This window comes from Carcharhinus amblyrhynchos, chromosome 25 (assembly GCF_965287045.1).
Source record: "Carcharhinus amblyrhynchos chromosome 25, sCarAmb.v2.hapA, whole genome shotgun sequence".
NCBI lineage: Eukaryota > Metazoa > Chordata > Chondrichthyes > Carcharhiniformes > Carcharhinidae > Carcharhinus > Carcharhinus amblyrhynchos.
In genome coordinates, this window is record NC_137348.1 from 40,901,796 (window position 1) to 40,925,205 (window position 23,410).

Consider the following 23,410-nt stretch of genomic DNA (forward strand, 5'->3'; position numbering starts at 1 on the left):
CATAAAGATACCTGAAAACATTCCTTTAGGATACCAATAAAACATTGCAAGAGCTGTTTTTAATTGAATGCAGCCTGTTTTCAACAAAGCAATTCATACTGAAAAATTCCACACCATGAAGGTAGCATAATGCACTTGTTTAGTTTCCACATTTTCCCTGCTACATCTACTGTCTGTATAGGAAGTTTTAGAAAGATTTCTTTCTGAAAAGAATCACTGCAGAAATGAAGCTTTTATATTGATTGTGGTCTAAACTCCCAAAAATGTTTTAAAAGAATTTTAAGATTAGCTTTCTAGGTGTGGGAGAATCCGAGAGATCCCTTAGCAATAAAACAGCAATTTAAATGCGAGTACGGGAATCCCAAATCCAATGTTCGCAATATTTCACGTAGTGTTAAAGTCCATGATATATTCCTCCATGGAATGAACGTGTGTTTTTCAAAATCTAACCATTCCTTGTAAACATTTAACAGATCTTGTAGATGTCAACTAATAACTCTAATAGAAGATCCAAACCTCCTTCACTATCTACCTGACTGGCATCTCTCTCACAAAATAATTCTGGTTATACTTTGATTTGATTTATTATTGTCACATGTATTAACACATTGTGAAAAGTATTGTTTCTTGCATGCTATACAGACAAAACATACCGTTCATAGAGAAGGAAACAAGAGAGTGCAGAATGTAGTGTTACAGTCATAGCTAGAATGTAGAGAAAGGTCAACTTAATGCAAGGTAAATCCATTCAAAAGTCTGACAGCAGCAGGGAAGAAGCTGTTCTTGAGTCGGTTGGTACGTGACCTCAGACTTTTGCACCTTTTTTCCAATGGAAGAAGGTGGAAAAGAGTGTGTCCGGGTTGCACAGGGTCTTTAATTATGCTGGCTGTGTTGTTGAGGCAACGGGAAGTGTAGACAGAGTCAATGAATGGGAGGCTGGTTTGTGTGATGGATTGGGCTACATTCACGACCTTTTGTAGTTCCTTGCGGTCTCGGGCAGAGCTAGGAGCCATACCAAGCTGTGATACAACCAGAAAAAATGCTGTCTATGGTGCATTTGTAAAAATTGGTGAGAGTGGTAGCTGACATGCCAAATTTCCTTAGTCTTCTGAGAACGTACAGGTGTTGATGGGCTTTCTTAACTTTAATGTCGGCATGGGGGAACCAGGACAGGTGGTTGGTGATCTGGACATTCAAAAACTTGATGCTTTCGACCTTTTCTACTTCATCCCCGTTGATGTAGACAAGGGCATGTTCTGCTTTACGCTTCCTGAAGTTGATGACAATCTCCTTCATTTTGTTACTTTGTGCAGGAAGTGATGCCAGGATCACATTTTGTTTTCTCTTTGTTAGGGAAGTAACCTGTGTGCTCGTAGCCACTTGATTCTTCTACTCATTGAATGATTCAAACTCAAATATCAGTGGGTAATTATGCCCTACCACTTTGCACTTGCCTTCCCCCATTTTTCGCACTGGCCAGTAGTTTCCACCTTTCACCTTTAGGCACCCCTGTTCTATTTCAGGATGACAATTGATGAAAGATAGAACTAGAGCCAGTCTTTACACACTTTGAGCATTTATTTATAGAGTTATACAATACAAGCACAGATCTCTTAATCCAACATCCAAAATTTCAGTCTGTTCCTCTTTATAGGGGCATATGTGACAGAACAGTTAATGCCCACCACCTTCATCCAATTAATAAACACAATTAATATACAGTTAACAACCCTCTCTTCTTTGAATAGAATCATGGAATCTTTTAGATCCATTGGAAGCAGATGGGGGCCTCAGTTTAATGCCTCATCCAAGGACAGCAGCTTTGACAGTATCTCGGGCACTACTGCACTGTCAACTTAGATTTTGTGCCCTTGTAGTTCATAGAATCCACAGTGCAGCAGGAGGCCATTTAACCATCAAGCCTGCAGAGACAACAACTCCACCCAGGTCCCATCCCCGTAACCCCACATATTTACAGTCCTAATCCGCCTGACACTAGGGCAATTTAGCATGGCCAGTCAACATAACCTGCATACCTTTGGACTGTGGGAGGAAACCGGAGAACTCGGAGGAAACCCACACAGACACGGGAGAACATGCAAATTCCACACAGAGAGTCACCTGAGGCCGGTATTTAACCCGGGTCCCTGGCGCTGTGAGGCAGCAGTGCTAACCCCTGTGCCACCATGCCGGAACAAGTCCCACTTCGAATTGGACTTGATCCAAAAGCAAGAGTGTCACCTGTTGAAGTCATGATGAATCCACCTAAAGCCTTAGTCAAAAACTGCCCGCTGATTTTACTTCATAACTATAGGAAGAATGTTGGGGCAATAGAGAGGATATGGCACAGGTTCACCTGGAGCAGACAGCACGAGAAACAGTCTGTTTTGGTTAGAATAATATGCTATTTAATAAGAGGCATTGAAAATTAAGATTGGATGGGACTTGATAGATTGAGGTGTCGAGGACAAGTAGACATCACATAAGATTGGGACCAAGAGAGCTAAACCCTTTTAACAGAGAGATTGAGAGGTGTCTGGATTGAAGCAGAGATCAGGTCATTATTTAAGAATAAGCTGAATGTGATTGAAAGAAAAGGGAGATAAACCTGTATGGGATTGGGTTAGGCATGTAGGATTAGGACTTCTGCTCATGAGGAGTGCAAACAGTGTCATGGCCAGGTATGGAGTGAATGGCCTGTTTCCAAATTGCAATCCATCTGTTATTGATTAGAGATTGTGTACAACATAGACCCAGGAGGGTGAATATCTAAGGTGGGAATCAGTGTTGTGTTTAATTCTGATCTCTCTTGTCCAGACGAGTTCTATGAAGTCGAAGAGCATGTCAGTGAGAGGCAAGCTGAGGTGCTGGCAGAATTTGAGCGCAGAAAGCGAGCTCGGCAAATTAATGTTTCTACAGACGACGCAGAGGTGAAGGCCTGCCTACGAGCACTTGGAGAACCAATCACACTTTTTGGTGAAGGACCGGCGGAGCGACGAGAGAGGTAAAGTTTGATTAACTGTGATGGGATTCGGTTATGAGGAGGAACAGTCATGGGATTGGCTCACTATGGATTGTCTGGTAGATTGGCCGAGAGAGATGATCTGGTGGGGATTTCTGTGAGGAGGGAGCGAGTGGTGGTTTGGTTGGAGTCAACTGTGAGGAAAAGTAACGTTGTGACCATGGGTGACCTGATGGGTTTGGCTGTGTTTGGGACCAGGTGAGAAACTCCAAGGTACATTATGAAGCTAACCTAGATCCCAACTATTTTTGATTCTAGCATTGGTGAGCATTAGGTGTTTAACTCCAGGTGTGATTCTATTGACCCACTATGAAGCTTTTATTAAAACAAACTTTATTCAACAACACATTTAGAATATAACAAAAAGAATTAGCATAACTTTTACCAATGAAATATTTAAACATGACAAGGTGTATTTCTTACTGCTAGCCAGTTCTATCAGTTCAATTTAAGCAATATTTCCATCGACGTGAATGCCTCTTCAGAATCAGTTAGCAAGACACACAGGCTTATGTGAATGCACAGTCCTCCAGTCTTTTAACCCCCTCTGAAGAGTCAATCGTCTGCTGAGTCTCAGGCAGCAGACACCAGGGGAAAATGTGTCTTCACAACAGAACTCCAGAGAGAGAGAAAGAAAAACACCTCTTGTCTTTTGCAGACATCTGGAGAGAGATACCTATTTTCCAGCAGTTCCCCATACTTTAATTTCCAGAAAGAGCCACTGTTCTTATCAAGTTCAAACTGGGACTGTTTTTTGCTCTCTAAGCCTAGATCCACCCACACACACAATTATCCTGTCAGTCAACCTAATCAAACCCTACTCTGAAAAACCCCAGGGGATAACCCTAACATAACACTAATGCATTAGCCCAGATGAAAACCAAACTCCAGTAATCAGGAGCAATTAACCTTCTGCAGAATCAGTAGATGGGTGCTGGCTGTAGACAATTCGGCATCGTAATCAGAGTTTATGTGTAAACTTCACCAGAAACATGATATAAATAAATTACTCAAAGGTGCAGTATCGTCACAGCTGTGAGGATGGATAATCGGGGGATATTTGCTATGAGGATGAGTACAGTCTGGTGGCGTTGGCTTTCAGAATTGGTGGTTCGTTGGTGGATATTCTCCTGGAATTGTCTGAACAGTCACTTCCATCACATTGTAATGTCAAATATTGTGATGTGTTAATTCAAGCCAGCCTCAATTAGTGTCATGAAATCTGGTTGCTGCAGCTGAGTGCAAACATTTTGTCCATTAGCTGGAATATAGTGAAAGGATTCAGACTGGACAGAATAAAAAAAGGCACAGGCTGTAGTTGTGGCACAATGATTTTGAAGATTTCTAATTCTGGCGCAGGAAATGTGACTGTCTATCAATAGTTTAACTTTCACTTTTACAAGAAGCATGGTGTGTGCTGTCTAAGCAGTGCACCCTCTTAAACTGTGTGTAAAAGTCGTTTATAAGCAGTGTCCATTTTTATTTCATCGAGTAGCTAACTTTGAGATTGTGAGGAGTGGAGCCCTGGCTATGTGTTGGGATTTATATTGAAGATGTGTTGGTCTGGAATCCATCCACTCCTGGCAGGCCAGCCCAGGGTCCACATCATTCTTTCAGAGTTCTGAGCACACTGCCTTGCAATCCAACTCCTCCCTGCATAGGTCCAGCCTGACTGTTAAAAACCCATGACAATTTGTTAAAAACAAAACCAATTTAAAGTTCAGTTTCACTTTTGTCTTTGGAAGTAGAGGTTTACAGGGCTGGATTTGGGGTAATGGAATTATTGGGGGCAGGGCTTAAGAGGTAATTGTTGCAATGACCACCGACAGATGTTGAAAGATTTACAGTACAGAATGAGGCCATTTGACCCATCAGGCCTGTATAATCCAAAAAGAACTATCCAGCCATTTTTCAGGTCTTGTTCCACAGCCCTGAAAGTTGCTGCAGCTCCAATACAAAGTTTTTTTCATTGCAGTGAGCGTTTCCGTCTCTAATACCCTTTCAAGCAGTTAGTTTCAAAACAGCATCACCCTCTGGGGGAAGAAACTGCTCCTCAACTCCTTTCTCATCCTGCTAATAATTACTTTTTCTTTGCCCCCAACTCCCAGTTATTGACTTGATATGGTGCGTGAGTGGCAGTATTTGTAGCCGTATCATCTTTGTACAAGCGTATTTGGGAACCTATTCATCTCCCAGATGCTTAATTTTGTTTTCTGCTTACTCTGGCTTTGTTGATTTAATACACTAACAAGTGTACAGTTGAGCACAAGGGGGAGCTGTTTGCCTTTAATCTAAATCGGGAAAACAAGCCCATACAGTTAAGTAAAAGAATTGTCCTTTTTTATAGTTGTCTCTATGTGTTCCATTTCCATGGGAATCATTTCATTTGATAATATGATTTAAGGTGAGATTTATCTAGGATCCCTTAATGATGCTGAAGCATGTTCTCTGTCCTCCCCAGCATGAATCCAGGATAAATTATGGTGGCACAGTGGTTAGCAGTGCTGCCTCACAGCACCAGGGTCTGGGTTCAATTCTGGCCTTGAGGTTAGACATTCTTTCTGTGTCTGCATGGGTTTCCTCTGGGTGTCCCGGTTTCCTCCCATATTCCAAAGATGTGCAGATTAGGTGGATTGGTCATGCTAAGTTACTCCTTAGTGTCCAAAGATGTGCAGGTTCGGGGGATTAATGGGTAAATATGTGGGTTATGGGGATGGGGCAGGGGGATGGGCCTAGGTAAGATGTTCTGTCAGAGAGTCAGTACAGACCTGATGGGCGGAATGATCTCTTTCTACACTGTAGGGATTCTACGATAAATATAAGATCCTATATTCACTAATCTTTTCTCTCATAGCTGAGTAACCTCTATTCCCAGGTCCATTTTTATTTCAGATTTCAGCAAGTGTCGTTTCCTTTCGTCCCGAGATCCTGCTCAGTTTGAAGGATTCTTTGGCCCTCCTTCCTGTTTTTCACTCCTGCTCAGTTTCCTTTCACTATCTCCCACCCTGAACATTGCACCCGTGTTGCACAGGTATTAATCACGATAAAAATGCAAACTATCACTTCAACTCTGCAGCCAGCCCTCACACTCAGGTTTAATTCATGGATGCATTCAGAATTTTGGGCTCATTCAGAAGTTTCCTCGTTTTACTATATTTAGACTTTTGGAGTTGATAACAACTCAGAGGTTGAAGTGTTGTTAAAAGAGCTGCCGTGTGGGTATCATGTTGGGAGGCGCATGCAAACTCCTGAATTTATGCTGCCTTTTTCCAGATTACGCAATATCCTGTCTGTGGTGGGAGCTGATGCCTTAAAGAAAACCGAGAAGACAGAAGATGCAAAGAAAAGCCGACAGGAGGTGAGGCATATGAAATTGTTCTAGTGTGTTATAATATATTGCTGATGATCCCTGACCCCAGGTGGGAAATCATGGCTGTTTGGCTAAAATACTAACTGAATGATGTTTCTGTGTTCAGCATCAGCAAACCTGGTATCATGAGGGCCCCAGCACCTTGAAGACCGCTCGTGTCTACATTGCTCGCTTTTCACTGCCAAGGTGAGTCTTATATCAGTAAAGTTGCTGCTTTGAAGATTGGGTATGCATTTTGGGGATCTCTCTATAGTACTCACACCATCATACTGAACCACTGTGTCTAAAACTGTACGGCACACTCATCATTATACTGGACCCAGTGTGTCTGAAACACTGTACGACACACTCATCATCATACTGAACCAATGTGTCTAAAACACTGTGTAGCACTCACACCATCTCAAATGAATGCCTAAGAATTGGGCAACTTGTGCATCCCTCTTCAAATCGCCTGTGGACTAAAAGAAATTATACTTCTGCACTGGTAAGTCTAAATAATCTCAGAAATGTTTAGTTTTTTAATTTATTTCTGTGAATCGAGCACAGATTTAGAATGGTATGCACATTGGTGGTGATGGTATGAGAACTATGGTAGACTGTATCACAGTTCAAAGTAGCAAGTCAGCATTGAGAGGGAAAGGAATGAGTCAGAAAATGTAGCGTGATCTAGAGATAGTGTTAATAAATATTTTAGCAACTTGCTTCTCTGTAGACTGGGATCAATTGGCCCTCACCAAGCTTTGTTCATGATGAGAAAAGCCAGCACCTACCCCACCCCTTCAAACAAGCCCTATATATTTCAGAGTGAAGTTAGCAGAAACTGATTTCAGAAGGAGTTTTCCAGACAGTGTGACAAGTTGATTGTGACAGTAGTTTGCATATCCTTCGTACGAAGAGTTTTACCCTACATGGGCGGCATAGTGGTACAGTGGTTAGCACTGCTGCCTCACAGTGCCAGGAACCTGGGTTCAATTCCTGCCTCAGGTCACTGTCTATGTGGAGTTTGCACATTCTCCCCGTGTCTGCATGGGTTTCGTTCGCGTTTCCTCCCACAGTCCAAAGATGTGTGAGTTAGGTTGATTGGCAATGCTAAATTGACCCTAGTGTCAGCGGGAGTAAATATGTGGGGTTACAGGTGTAAGCCCTGGGTCGGATTGTGGTCAGCGAAGGCTTGATGGGCCAAATGGCCTCCTTCTGCACAGTAGAGATTCTCTGACAATGTATGTGCACGAATTTGTGAATGTGTTTTTGCAATATGGAGATGAGTGTGTCTAAAACACTGTATAACATTCACACCATCATCCTGGGCCCAGTGTGTTTAAAATACTGTATAACAGCAACACCATTGTGCTGCACCAGTCTGTCTAAAACACCGTACGACAGCAACACCATTGTACTGGGCCAGTGTGTCTAAAACTGTATAACAGCTACATCATTGTACTGGACAAGTGTGTCTGAAACCCTGTATAACAGCAACATCATTGTACTGGGCCAGTGTGTCTAAAACTGTATAACAGCTACATCATTGTACTGGGTCAGTGTGGCTAAAACACTGTATAACAGCAACACCATCATCCTGGGCTCAGTATGTTTAAACACTGTATAACAGCAACACCATCGTACTGAGCCAGTGTGTCTAAAACACAGTACAGCCCTCTCATCATCATACTGAACTAGTGTGGTTAAAACACTGTATAACACTTACACCATTATACTGAACCAGTGTGTCTAAAACACAATACAGCACTCTTATCATCATACTGGGCCAGTGTGTCTAAAACACTGTATAACACTTACACCATCATACTGAACCAGTGTGTCTGAAACACAGTACAGCACTCTTATCATCATACTGGGCCAGTGTGTCTGAAACACTACAATAGTCTGGCGCAGTACAATGGTATTGCTGTTATACAGCGTTTTAGACACACTGGTCCAGTATGATGGTGTGAGTGTTCGACAGTGTTTTAGACACATTGGGCGTAGGATGATGGTCTGTCTAAAACATAGTACGGCACTGATATCACTGTACTTTATCAACTTATAAAATACTGTGTACCATCCAAACACTTTCTCACTGAGTCACTTTATAAAACCTGTAAACAGCTTTTGGTACCGTCTTTTGGGTCAGTATGAATGAAACACATCTTGCTGGGTCAGTGTTTAAGACAATATGAGTATCTCTAACCATCTATCTGGGTTAGTGTATGGAACACATTGTGTTTATCAACCTGTAATTACTGAATTTTGTAATTTTTTAAATATTCTTTCTCAGAGCTGTAAAGAGACTGGAGGAAGCCCGGGCTAACAAGGAGATTCCGGAGGCTTCACGAACAGCACGACAGCAAGAACTCCATAAGAGTTTACGGGTAAGAATAAATGGAGTGTACTCACATTGGATAGTTTGAGAACAGAACGTTAAATATATAACTGAACTGAACAGCATATAGTGGATTGCAACCATTTATGTGAATTTTGTATTGGATAGTGCAAGGAGCTTTACTTGCAACTAACTTGTGTTATTCTTGTTATGGGGGACACATGATGTGCTCACGTAAGGTGCGGGGGGCTGGGTGGGGTGTTCCACCCAATCTGAAAGTGTTGAGAATAATATAAATAGACTTTCTGTGCAGCTAACCCATGTCATAGCTGATGGGACACTGCAGAGGGAGCTTTGCTCTGACAGTGTTTGATGGGACTCTGCAGAAGTGTTTCAATTAATGTCCTGTTACAGGACCATTGTTCAGAATGTTACAGGATGCTGCACTGTGGAATGATTAAACATGAGTCTGCTGCTCCATTTCGCTCCATGCGTTCAGACTGGCACCCCTGCATCATAGTGGCACAAAGTACTAATCGCAATGAATTCCTTTGCAAAGTGTGGTGAATGTTACGATGTTCCTTGCTCTGTGAATCTGCGAGAGCCCTCGGTCCATGTAGCATCTTGTGCCTTCACTTTCTGGAGAGCAGTGTAAGAGAGGGAGTTGTTCTGATAACGATTTAACTCTGCAACCACAGCTGTAAGGTCTCAAATGGAAGGCCAGAGGCATATGGAGCAGTATTATTGTGGAGGAATAGAGGTGAGGAGGTGATGGGCTGCAGATGGTTCAAGATAGTACATAATGAGTGCTTTGGAAAGGAGAATCATAACACTCACTTTACCCTCCTTACTGACAGTGTAGAGAGAGCTATCCTGTGCTGTAACTGCCCTGGGACTGTTTCATGGGATAATATAGAGCTTTATACTGTATATAATTTGTATCTCTGGCAGTGTTTCATGAATATTTAAAAATTCAGAAAAATGTTGCCTTTTTCCAGCACTGACATCCACTTGCCCTGCAAACCATTTTAGGAAAATTAACAATCTCAGTGATAAAGTCACATTATATTTGATTAAGCTGTCAGTATTTGTTCTTGCATTCATCAAGGTGATAGATGTCAGTGTTAGGGATGGGCACACATGTGACTTCTGTCACTTGAACCATAGCCAAGTTCTCCCGTGTCAGGTGCCGAGCTGTTTATCATATCCACAGGCCAATTACAAAATAATGTTTGCTCTCCAATCAGTCTTTTAAATACTGCCGAGGAGGATCTTCCTTTACATTTCTGTTTACTATGTTCTCTTCCGATGTTATTGCCATTTTGTGTCGAGAACGTTTTAATACTGCTAGCTTCTCCCAGTGCAGTCTTAACAAGGAGATCTTAGAGGTACAAGAAACTGAAGACTTTCATTCTGGTTAGGGTTAGACTGAAGTTTTGGTCGTGGGGCAATAATGTTACCAGTTACAGTATTTGATCTCTGGAAAGGCCATAATTAAGTTTGTGTTTTATTCAGTGTTGGGTTTTTGTGTTTCGTGGTTAGCTACTGCTGTATTCTCCCTTTTGTGTTTATACTACCTCATTGTATTGTAAACAAACTACAGTTTAAGAGCAAATTCTGTTTGTTTACTCAAGAGGACCGTCCACACACGTGCACGTACACACACACACGACACACCCCATAACCCTTACCAACATTTTCTATTTGTTCTTGTTGCAGGCTCTAAATAACTTCTGCAGCCAAATTGGTGATGACCGGCCCATCTCCTACTGCCAGTTCAGCCCCAACTCCAAGCTCCTGGTTACAGCTTCCTGGTAAGACCCAAGGGCATCAACTCCCAGTCATAATGTTCAATGAGGCTCGTAAGTGGGTGAATGGACTGCTTGGCATGGTACTGAGCCATACAGCTGGCAGATATCCCTAGTCTTGGTCCCTGCTGAATTAGTTGATTCCAGCCAGGTCATAGCAGAAATGCTGGAACTGTTCCTGAACCCTGGGTTCAGAAACAAAATGAGCAGAGGATATCCTGTCCTCCTTCTTCTCCTCCTCTTTCCACACACACACACCCCCCTCCCCACCCAGTGCCACTTGTTGGAAAGTGCTGTGTGTGGCTGGCAATAGGAACAAGATCAGCCTCCTGTTGCAATATTTTGCATGGTTGAATAGCCTGTTCTGAATGTCCACTTCAGACACAATGTATGACCACATGATTGAGGCACTAGAGGCTTTTTTCTGTCCAAAAATCCATCTCCCTTTTCTAGGTTATGAGACTTTCAGATCCAGGGGATATCACTGAAGGAAAGAAGTATTTAGTGAGTTAAAATAATCAAGTACCATGTTCTCTTTGGGGTTGTTCTTGGGCATGAGTCAGAAAGTCAGTGATTTATGTCCCAACTCTCCAGAAGCTCAAGCACATTTTCCACACTAATATGCAGTTCTGAGGGAGTATTGCATTGCTGATGAGGCATTTAACACAGGCCCTTATTTGCTCCCTCAGGTGAATGTGAAAGATTCCACAGCAATATTCAAAGATGAGCAAGGGGATTCTCCACAGAAACCAATATTTATCTCTCAAACAACATCACCAAAGCTGATGATCTGTGCTAATTGGCAGCCACTTTTCTCAAAATTACAAGAGTGATTGCGTTTTAAAACTATAAAATTGGCTGTCAAGTGCTTTGTGCCATCTTGAGTTTGTGAGAAATGTAATTAGGGGAGGTGATGGCCGAGTGGTATTATCACTAGACTGTTAGTCCAGGAACTCAGCTAATGTTCTGGGGACCTGAGTTCGAATCCCACCATGGCAGATGGTGCAATTGGAATTCAATAAAAAAAATCTGGAATTAAGAATCTATTGATGACCATGAAACCATCTTCAATTGTCAGAAAAACCCATCTGGATCACTAATGTTCTTTAGAGAAGGAAATTTGCCATACTTACCTGGTCTGGTCTACTTGTGATTCCAGAGCCCTAGCAATGTGGTTATAGAGTCATAGAGGTTTACAGCATGGAAACAGGCCCTTCGGCCCAACTTGTCCATGCTGTCCCTTTTATTTAACCGTTAAGCTAGTCCCAATTGCCACATTTAGCCCATATCCCACTATACCCATCTTACCATGTAACTGTCTAAACACTTCTTAAAAGACAAAATTGTACCTGCCTCTACTACTATCTCTGGCAGCTTGTTCCAGACACTCACCACCCTCTGCGTGAAAAAAATTGCTCCTCTAGACTCTTTTGTATCTTTCCCCTCTCATCTTAAACCTAAACCTATGGGATTTTTAGACTTCCCTACCTTTGAGTAAAGGTATTGACTATCTAGCTGATCTATTTGCCTCATTATTTTATAGACCTCTATAAGATTGCCCCTAAGCCTCCTATGCTCCAGAGGAAAAAGGTTCCAGTCTATACAGCCTCTCTTTATAACTTAAATCGTTAAGTCCCAGTAGCATCCTAGTAAATCTTTTCTGCACTCTTTCTGGTTTAATTATATCCTTCCTATAATAGGGTGCCCAGAACTGTACAAGCATAGCCTTACCAATGTCTTGTACAATTTCAACAAGGCATCCCAACTCTTGTATTCAATGCTCTGACCGATGAAACCAAGCATGCTGAATGCCTTCACCACCACTCTGTCTGCCTGTGACTCCATTTTCAAGGAGCTATGAACCTGTATCCCCTAGATCTCTTTGTTCTATAACTCTCCCCAACGCCCTACTATTAACTGAGTAAGTCCCAACAAGTGGCACGCTGGTTAGCACTGCTGCCTCACAGCGTCTGGGACCCTGGTTTGATTCTCAGCTTGGGTCACTATCTGTGTGGAGTTTGCACTCTCTCCCCGTGTTTGCGTGGATTCCTTCAGGTGCTCCGGGTTCCTCCCACAGTCTGAAAGACGTGTTAGTTGGTTGCAATGACCTGAACAGGTGCCAGACTATGGCAACTGGGGGAATTTCACAGTAACTTCATTGCAGTGTAAATGTAAGCCTTACTTGTAACTAATAAATAAACATTATTTTTACCTTACTTTAATGCCCTGGTTCGATCAACCAAAATGCATCACCTCACATTTGTCTAAGTTAAACTCCATCTGTTATTTGTCAACCCACTGGCCCAATTGATCAAGATCCCGTTGCAATCCTAGATAACCTTCTTCACTGTCCACTATGCCACCAATCTTGGTGTTATCTGCAAATTTACTAATTATGCCTCCTAAATTCTCATCCAAATCATTAATATAAATGACAAATAACAGTGGACCCAGCATTGATCCCTGAGGCACACCACTGGTCACAGGCCTCTAGTTTGAAAAACTACCCTCTACAACCAAGATGACAGCTCAGTGTCTATCACTGTTTGCTGTGCAGGCACATGGATTTGGGCCGGTGTCTGTGGGAGTTTGCGCATTCTCCCCGTGCTTGCGTGGGTTTTCTCTGGGTGCTCCGGTTTCCTCCCACACCCCAAAGATGTACTATTAGGCTGATTGGCAGTAATAAATTGTCCCTAAATTAGTTTCCCTCAATGTGGATGGCCATAAAACATTAGATAAGGGTCATGGGTGGAGAGGGGGTACTGGTGGTGTTAAGATGGTGGCGCGGGCTCGTTGGGCCGAAGGGCCTGTTTCCCGGGCTGTTTTTGTTCTTTGTTCTTTTGTACAACCACCCTGTGTTTTCTGTCATCAAGCCAATTTTGTATCCATTTGGCTACCTTCCTCTGGATCCCATGAGATTTAACCTTATGCAACAACTTGCCATGTGGTACCTTTTCAAAGGCCTTGCTAGAGTCCATGTAGACAACATCAACTGCACTGCCCTCATCTACCTTCTTGGTTACCCTTCAAGAAACTCAAATCATATTTGTGAAACATAATTTTCCACTCACAAAGTCATGCTGACTGTTGTTAGAGACTCCTTGCATCTCTAAATGTCTGTAGATCCTGTCTCTTAGAATATCTTCTAACAACTTACACCCTACAGATGTGATGCTTACCAGCCTGTAGTTCCCAGGCTTTTCCCTGTAGCCCTTCTTAAACAAAGGCACAACATTTGCCACTCTTCAATCTTCAGGCACTTCACCTGTGACTATCAGTGATTCAAATATCTCTGCTAGGGGATCAGTAACTTCCGTCCTAGCCTCGCACAGTGTCCTGGGATACTGTTCATCAGGTCCTGGTGATTTATCTATCTTGACGCGCTTTAAGACTTCCAGCACCACCACCTTTGTAATGTGTATACTCCTCAAGATATTATTTCCCCAAGTTCCCCAACATCCATGCTTTTCTCAACAGCTCAGTGGAAAGTTACTGCAGCTCAGAGTTTGCTTCATGTCCAGTTGAAAACTTTGTCTCTAATCGCTGGGTTTAGCGGAGTTTTAGTTTTTAGTGGATCTCTTGTGGATCCACACATAGATGATCTTGTCGATCCTTAAGAGGCCCTACTCTGTTCCTAGTTATTGTTTTGCCCTTTATGTATTTTTAGAAGCTCTTTGGATTTTCCTTTGCCTTATCTGTCAAAACAATCTTGTATCTCCTTTTTCCTTCCTGATTTCTCACTTAACTCTACTCCTACATCTTCTATACTCTTCAAGGGATCCAGTTGTTCCCAGCTGCCAATGCATGTCATGTACTGTTTTCTTCTTCTTGACCAGGGCCTCAATATCCCGAGTCATTCAGGGATTCCGTACTTCTACCAGCCTTGCCCTTCAGTCTAAGAAGAATGTGCTTACCCTGAACTCTGGTTAACACACTTTTGAAAGTCTCCCACTTACCAGACGTCCTTTTGGCCAAGCCCTACCAGTTGAGTCTCAACTGTTCTTGGGCAACTAGAGATGGGCTGGTCAGCCAGTGACTTCCATGACGCATGAATGAATGGAAAAAAATTGTGTATTTCTGCATCTTAAGTTTTGGAAGTTCTAGATGCAACTGACTACACATAATACCCAACATTAGGTAACCTTGTGGGGCACCGTTTTATCTTATCCTGCAGTTGATGCAATTATAGCTGCTGCTGGCATGGGGATTATTTGATTTATATTTAATGACGATCCCTATTTGTTTTTAGTGGAGCCACCTCCTTCAAAGTAAAACAAATCCCTACCTCTAGAAGTAACAGGAGCCCAATGACAGTTTGGACAACGGAGGACCTGTAAAGATCTGCAGTTAAAAATGAGAAATGAGCACCACTCTTAATGAATAAAGCTTTCTCGTCATCAGTCAAAACTTCCTATTGGAGGTGTAGTTCTTGGATGCATACCTGATGTGCTGGTGCAGGGAGTTGGTGGGGTGGGCGGCGGTATAGGGAGGTTCCTCTCCTATGATCTTCCCACAGAAAGAAGAGCTCTGAGCTTGTGCCATGGCATAGTAGTTATGTTACTGGACTGCCAATCCAAATACCTGCTCTTATGATCCAGAAATATGTGTTCAAATCCCACCACAGCAGTTGGGGAATTCTGTCAGTGAGATAAATCTAGTAGCATCAGTAATGGAGCTATTGGATTATTGTAAAAATCTAACTGGTTCAGTGATGTCCTTCAGAGAAAGGAATTTTCCACTCTTGCCCAGTATACCCTATGTGTGATTCCAGCCCCACAGCACCGTGATTGACTCTTAACTGCCCTCTGAAATGGGAGCCACTACCAGCAAGTCATTCAGTTGCATTCAATCCACTGAGTTATAATAAATCCACAAATATTCAAACGATTTCAGAAGGCGGCTCACTTTCTCAAGGGCAATTAAGTATGGTTAATACATGAGTCTGGAGAGCTTATCAGTGGTGGTGAGGAATGAAAAAAAAAGCAAGATCTTCTTGTGTAAAACACTTTTTTATGAAAATGAACTTGTGCTCTGTAGTGTTGCTAGTATTGTAATGTTTTGCTGTTTGTTTGGACAGTCATTGCCTTTGTTTCATCATTACATTACAGTGGAGAATAACTGCAACTCTCTCTTATCTGTAATATGTTAAAACACTACTGATTTACATATGCTTCTGCCAGTTTGGCACATTGTAAATGCTTACACCACATTTATAATGGAAATTACCTTTGTAAATCCATCATGTGTAACTGGAACACCAATAAAAACTCTGCTTTGTTAGGTGAATCATTAACCCCAACCCCCTCTCCACGAACATAAAAAGCTGAGTTTAAAGACAGGAGGAAAAATCTCAAATTGAGGTGAAAATCTGGCTTTTTTGACTAAAGATGCTTGTTTGGTTTTGTCATGACTTACCCACCCAGATGTATTGGTTGGAAACTCCACCCTGAATATTGACCCAATATTAACATGGGCTAGAAGCCTCTGCAACCTGCAACTTGCCTGTGCCATGCTGAGTGCCCTGCTGTCTTTATGTCCTACACAAAGTGTTTATAGTTCCCAATCCACCCTAGCCTACTGGCTGTTTCTATCTTCATCTCTGCGTAAGTATCTTTGGGGCTTGAGACTGTTCTGTGTCCTTATTAGTCCTTTCCTTTGAAGTAGTTCCTTGTTCAAAGGAGATCTGGCATCAGGAGAGGAGGAATGCCTGAGACCCCCCAACATCCCATCCTTTGCTGTTAGTGCAGCACCCATACTCCACAAAAGGTGGCCATGATCTTATTGAATGGCGGGGCAGGCTCGAAGGGCTAGATGGCCTACTCCTGCTCCTATTTCTTATGTTCTTATGTTCTTATGTTAAGGTGATGACTTGCCTCTCACCTGAGTCATTCCTCAATCCTGGGCCTCTGGTAGCTGTCATTCTGGCTGCAGCCCCCGCTTCCCTGATGATGTTGGTGAGCAAAGGAGCTGCTGGCCTCTGGCTGGCAGTTTTTGGTGAGTGGATATTCTGTCCCCAAGGTCTTTGATCCAGGGGAAGGCAGCTTGCTGGGAGGCACTTAATACTGATGGAGGCAACACCAGGATCCTGCTGGCTTTCAGCAGCAGGCAAGGTCCTGTGTCATTCATCTGTTTCAAAACATGCTGCAATTTTTTGCTGTTTAACTAAGAATATATTAAAAATATCACAAAAAAAAACACAAAATATGGAGCTGCATGGATGTAATGCACTGTACAGGAAAAAACAGGCCATGAACAATAGACATTCCTTTTAGGGTTCACGCTTGCACAGCCCCAAGGCAATCTTAAAGGGGATGCACAGTGCAACAAATAGGGCGAATTCGAGGGAACAGTGGTCAGAGTGTCTTAAACTCTTCCCACCCCGACTTCCATCCTCACTGAAAGATTATACTTTCTGCTGAATCTGTGTGCTGTGTCTGGAAGATATATGAAAGGACTTGAGAGTGTTCTTGTTCTTGGATTTCCTGCCATGTTTGGTTAAGTTGTGCTGATACCAGTTTATCCTTGTCTCATTTATCTACAGGAGTGGGCTGTGTAAGCTGTGGGGTGTTCCTGACTGCAGTCTCATCCGTACACTGAGAGGTAAGGCACTCTCATACGAAGATTCCACAAAATCACAAGATAGTTATAGATGAGGAAGGTCTTTTGGTAAATCTTGGTTCATGATGCTGAAAATGCCCCCCTGCACATTGTAGCATCCTCTTGTTTCCAGATAATTTCAGCATTCTTCCGAGCAGCGCTAACCACTGTGCCTCACAGCTCCAGGGACCCAGATGTGGTGTACCCTAGACTCCAGAATATCATTTACAAAATTCAACAAGAAAGACTTACAGGGAGGGACCTCTGGCAGGATTTTCCGGTTTCAGGATGAACACGGCCTGAAAATCCCGCTCTATAAGACTAGTCTAGTATTTTACACTGGGTGGAAATAAGACTGATAGGTAGTTGCCTACAGGTGTAGTCACTTATATCTCTCTTGTTACACTTTAGGATCCCTGCACAATGAATGCACAGTGATGTACTAGTATTAAAATAGAGTTTATTTATTTAGAGTTTAGTTAGTCACAAGTAAGGCTGCAGTAAAGTTATTGTGAAATTCTCCTAGTTTCCACAGTCTGGCACCTGTTCAGGTCAGTGCACCTAACCAGGTGCATTGTCACAGGACTAGCAATCCTGAGACCCAGGGCATGATCTGGGATTTTCAAATACTACTAGAGCAGAGGGTGAAATTTGAATTCAATAAGAAGTCTGACTGCGAAACCATTGTTATCGAGAAAAACCCTTCTGGTTCATTAATGTCCTTAATGCCACCTTTCCCTTGCTTGTAACTCGAACGTGGTTGACTCTCTAAAATGGAGGACGGTTAGGTGTGGGTAATAAATGCTGGCCCAGCCAGCAACACTCACATCTCATAATTTTTGAACAGCACCAATAACTGTTCCAGACACCCAATCACACTCAAACCATTCCAATTTCACCCAGCTCTAGACTGGGATAGTCTCTTGTCTGGCTACGTTTGCTGCCTTGTTGGCTTCGTTGGCAGAAGTAACATAGATCTTAATTCAGCTTTTAATTTATCCATTTAGCAGCATCCACTGAGTTGTCAGCAGCCTGCTTTTATTGCAGTTCCTTTTGGTTTCTTTATTTGCAAACCGAGTAACCCTCCTAGTCACTAGCTTAGGAGCAAATAAACGATAGCTTAGTTTCGTGCATTCTGTTCATCCTTGACATCAGTGGGCTTAGCATTGGGACACAGTGGCCCTCTTGTATCCCTTCAATGGTCACACTTCATCTGTGAGCAGGGAAAGTTTGTTTTGCCAGCAGTTTGGCTGTGGGGGGCATCATGTTGAAGATTTGATTCTGTCTACGGCCCACGTTCTTTCAGATACGCTTTCCAGTTGATGTTGCTGTGCAATAGTCAGGAGCACAATTGTTGATTAGTCCATTTACCCACCGAGCTATCAAAACTGATTTATTGTTATTTAGTGTCATTTTCTTGCCCTGAATTCTGAGGTGTATGAAGCTTGGTGATTCTGTTAATTGTGCTTTGGATGAGAGCTGAATCAAACTTAGAGAGCCTGTGAATTCTGCTCAGACCAAATGGAGCTGGCCCTTACGCGGGGAACTAAGAACTGGATGAGTAGAACTGGGCCAGGATTTGGTATACTATACTGACCTCTAACTCAACACTGCAGTGCTTCAAGAATCAGGAATTAAGGCAATTGCTAACTGAGTTTTCTGTTTCACCAGGTCACAGTACAAATGTGGGTGCCATTGTATTCCATCCCCAGGCCACCATTTCCCTTGATGAGAAGGACTGCAACATGGCATCATGTGCAGCTGATGGCTCGGTGAAGCTCTGGAACCTGGAAAGGTTAGTAAAGATTGCAGGGTAAAACATGCATTTCGAGTTGTGGTGAGGAGTAAAGGGGTCAGGCCAAGTTTAAAATGCCCTTTGAAGCACAAAGCACCATTCACAATCTTTTGAATGAAACATTCCTCCTCATCCCAGCCCTAAATGGCTGACCCCTTGTTCTGAAACTGAGCCTGCGTTCTAGATTCCCCAGTCAGAGGAAACACAGTCTGAACATTTGCCCTGTCAAGCTCCTAAAGAAAAGGAATTGTGTTTGACCAATTTGTTTGGAGTTTTTTGAGGTTCTTACTAATAAGATAGATAAGAGGTATATACTAGTTCTAGAATAACTGGATTTTTTTAAAAAGCATTTAATACAAGAGGTTATTATACACAATTAGAACTCATGGAATGAGCGAGAATGTCTTAGCGTGGATTAGAATTGGTTAACGGACAGAAAAAGGTGAACAGGAATAAACAGGATATTTCTGGTTAACAGGTTGTAACTAGCAGAGTACAGCATGGATCAGTACTTGGGCCTCAGTTATTTTCAATTGTAAGTATATCAGTTACTTAGCTGAGAGGACTTAGTGTACAATGTCCAAGCTAAGTTAGGTTGAAAGATAACTAATGTGGCGGATACCAAGTGACTGCAAAGGGCTAGGGACCATTTGGGTGAGAAGTAGAAAACATAGCCAATAAAATACAACATGACAAAGTATGAAGTTATCCACTTTGTTAAAGGGTATTTTTTGAATAATGAGAGACTGGGGAAATGTTCACGATCTGTGAAACCTAGGTGTCCTTGTACATGAATCACTGAAAATTAACATACAAGTGTAACAAGCAATTGGGAAGGCAAAAGGAATGTTAGCCAAAAGGGATTGATGTGTTTGGGTAAAGAAGTCTTATAGCAATTATACAGGATATTGGTGAGGCCATGCCAAGAAAACTGTGGACAGTTTTGGTCTCCTTACCTGAGGAAGAAAATACCTAGCCTAGACTGAATGCAATGAAGATTTACTCGACTGCGTTAAGTGAATTGGCCTATTGGAGAGATTGAGTAGACTAGACATATATTCCCTGAAGTTCAGAAGAATGGGCAGTGATACAGTTGAAATATGCAACATTCTTAAGGGGCTGGGCGCTCAGAAAATGTTTCCTCTGGTTGGGGAATCTAGAACATGGGGTCAAAGTCTAAGAACAAATGGTTGACTATTTGGGACTGAGATGAGACATTTTTTCATTCAAGTGGTTGTGAATCTTTGAAATTCTCTACCCCAGAGAGCTGTGGATGATGCTGTTCAGTGTATTCAGGACAGAGTTCTTTTTGGGTCCTAAGCAAATTAAGGGTATAGTGTAGAAAGATGACATTGAAGTAGAAAATCGTATTGAGTAGTCGGACAGGCTTAAAGGACCAAAAGGGCTACTCAAACTCTCATTTCTTATGTTTTAAAGTTCATACATATTATTCATAAATTACGCATTGATAGAGCATTCTAAACCATATTTTTTTTATGTGACATTAAATAAGCAAAGTACTCCTAGTGTACTCATTTAAAATTCTAAATCTGTAAACTGTGTCATCATCTCCATCAGATCATTCTTTTTTTACTGAACTTTAATACCTGCAAACTGGGTGTCCATGTCTAATGCTAAACTTGACACTTTGCTCAATTGTTTTACTTAATATAGTTTGAGTTGTTAAAATTTTTTATTATTATTATGTGGATGTTGCTGGCCATTTGTTGTCCATCTCTAATTACTCTTGAATTGAGTGACTTGCTGGGCCATTACAGAATGCAGTTCAGAGTCAGCCATGTTGCTGTGTGTCTGGAGTCACATGTAGGCCAGACCAGATAAAGATGGCAGATTTCCTTCCTCAGAGGACATTAGTGAAAAAGGTGGGTTTTGAATAACAATTGATGGTAATTTCGTGGTGACCATTACTAAGATCAGCTTTGTATTTCTGATCTTTTAATTTAACTTACAATTCCACCAGCTGTCTTAGTGGGATTTGAACCTGTGTCCCCAGAGTATTAGCTCGGCCCAGTGACGTTACTACATGCCACCACCTCCCAATTTGAATAGTTTGTACAGTGATTTGAATAGCTTGAATTCCTTGTGGGGAAGTCTTGTGCCAAAGTTGATTTTTTGGTCCCTACATTTTGTGCTAGGAAATAGCATCAGTTTAAGCCGGCCAGTATACAGGTTACAGGATTGATCAGGGCTCGATGCCTCTGGTAACACAAAGCACACCCAATTGGGATTTAGTACAGCACAGTCTCCTTCTTGTCTGTCATTACAACTGAATTCAGTCAAAGCCATATTAATGAACATTATTTTATAAATGCCATTTTTAACAACATCTGTAACACAACTAATACAATCATAAGATTTGATATTGAAATATTTTTATTCTAGCCCCATCCCTAATTGCTCTTGAAGTGTTTCAGAGGGCATTTAAAAGTCAACTACATTTCTGTGGATCTAGAGACGCATATAGGACAGATAAGGAGGACAGATTTCCTTCCCTAAAGAACATCAGTCAACCAGATGGTTTTGTAACCATCGATGATAGTTTCATAGTCACCATCACTGTGACTAGCTTTTAATTCCAGATTTCCTTTTATTGAATTCAAATTCTAACCAGCTGCCGTGATGAGATTCAAACTCATGGCCTCAAGGCTTAGGTGAAAGTACAGAAAAGTCACCATTGTCCCAGATGATCATTGGCTGCTGTCCCCTTTGAGGGGGAGACTGACTGTTGGTGATTTAACCTGAGGATCACCACATCTCAGGTGAGGGCAAGGTTGAGAAAACGGGACCTTATGAATAACCTCAGACAGTACGGGAATTAAACTTGAACTATTAGTGTCACTCTGCATCACATACCAGCCATCCAGCCAACTGTGCTAAGAGAACCCCCGCAAGACAGCTAGTCCACTACTCCTGTATTTTTCATCCTGTCTTCCTGACCTACCTACAGAGCCTAGGTCATCAGTGCAGTGTCTCAGTCTCTCCTGAACTTTGCTTATAGACAGTATGTGTGAGCTATGGTCAGTGCCAAACACCACACTGTGACTTGGCAGTTCACACTTGGCATACAATATGACACAGCACATTTGTAGCATTTTACTTTTCCTCTACATAAAATATACAACCCTTTCATTACAGTCTTTTGGCTGTTTGCATTGGGCCACTGAGAACCTCCCAGCCCATGGGATGTTCAACTTCACACATCCCTTCCCTCCCCCACTTTTTCTAGTATGTTCAGCTTCCTTCCCCATCCAGGATGCTCAGGTAATACCACTTTGTCCTAGGTGCTCACTTTCTCTCTCTGGGAGTGCCTGTGGTGAGCCCTGTTATCTTATCGCTTCAGCCATTGTCATCTTGTCCTGGTTTAGATAACACTGTATGTACATGACCTGTCAAACTCCATTGTCACTCTGATGTCTCTAGGTTTGCAGTCTTGTATGCTAGTAACTCCACTTAAAGGATTTGTTTTCATTCAGTCAAACTTTTAACCTTTTTCCTCCAAATTTTGCTTTTACTAATTTCCCTGTTTTTGCAAAACTTTTTTTTTTAAACAGTTCATCCTTTCCAAAACATTTGCTTATAAGCTTCTGAATCTTCATGGAAACAAATTGGGGAAGAATTATGTATAATATAAATTTATATTAATTTTCACTAGGATAAACCTACTAATGGAGCCAAAAGGATTAATTATTTGTCATTGAGATTGATTCCAAGGTGTCAGCCAACTCTACATGTTTGGATATAATTACTCAATATCATCTAAACCAGTGCCAAGTTCCTCATCAGAGTGTCGAGGTTCTGGCACCAACTATTACAAAGAACTTCCAGGTTGCTACATCTTGCTGCAAGTCCCATTGCACATTCCTGTGTTCCCTGGTCCCACAAACCTGAGAGACAGTGCTCAGACCCAGTCAGCAGTCATTGTCTTTGACTGTTGGGGATATCAGGATGCACAAGTCCTCTGTCTGTGTCTCAGCCTTGCAGAAGTGGCGAGTGAGCCCTTTGTTAGGGAATGGTTACAGTGTGTTTTGCAAGGCCAGCTTTCCTTTGAAAATCCCGACAGATTTGTGATTGAGGGAGGGAGTAAAATCTCAGATCCCCATTGATTGTGTATCATTTCCCACAGTCACTTGGACTCCATTAGTTTAGCGATTGTATATAATCACTTGATAAATAGATACTAGTGATTGAGGACTTTGCTGTAAAACTAAGATGTAAACTATCTGTTGGTGTTTTCTTTGACAGATTCAATATAACATACAGTATTAACTCCCTATCGGCTGCAGTTAAACTCTGTTACGTTTAATATTGGAAAGTCAGGAATCTGAAGTAATAAAGAATGGTGCTGCTGAACTGCTTCAATAAAGATGTGTAGGAAAGTGGTCAGACTATGGATCAGTTATTGTGAATTATATCATGAGTCCTGTCAGCATTGGGTAACACTTCATTCTTGATTCTGACATTGGAGTCAAAGAGC

At 42.0% G+C, this 23,410-nt stretch overlaps 1 protein-coding gene across 1 annotated transcript in view; it reads left to right on the plus strand.

Moving 5' to 3' along the window:
* Window positions 1-23,410, plus strand: part of prpf4 (pre-mRNA splicing tri-snRNP complex factor PRPF4) — a 41,767-nt gene that overhangs the window by 6,841 nt on the left and 11,516 nt on the right. Inside the window, exons 3-9 of the mRNA XM_080212233.1 lie at window positions 2,818-3,004; window positions 6,296-6,380; window positions 6,499-6,578; window positions 8,671-8,764; window positions 10,435-10,529; window positions 17,065-17,123; window positions 18,792-18,915. Coding sequence (XP_080068359.1) covers window positions 2,818-3,004; window positions 6,296-6,380; window positions 6,499-6,578; window positions 8,671-8,764; window positions 10,435-10,529; window positions 17,065-17,123; window positions 18,792-18,915 — 724 coding nt within the window. The remainder of the gene's footprint in view (window positions 1-2,817; window positions 3,005-6,295; window positions 6,381-6,498; window positions 6,579-8,670; window positions 8,765-10,434; window positions 10,530-17,064; window positions 17,124-18,791; window positions 18,916-23,410) is intronic.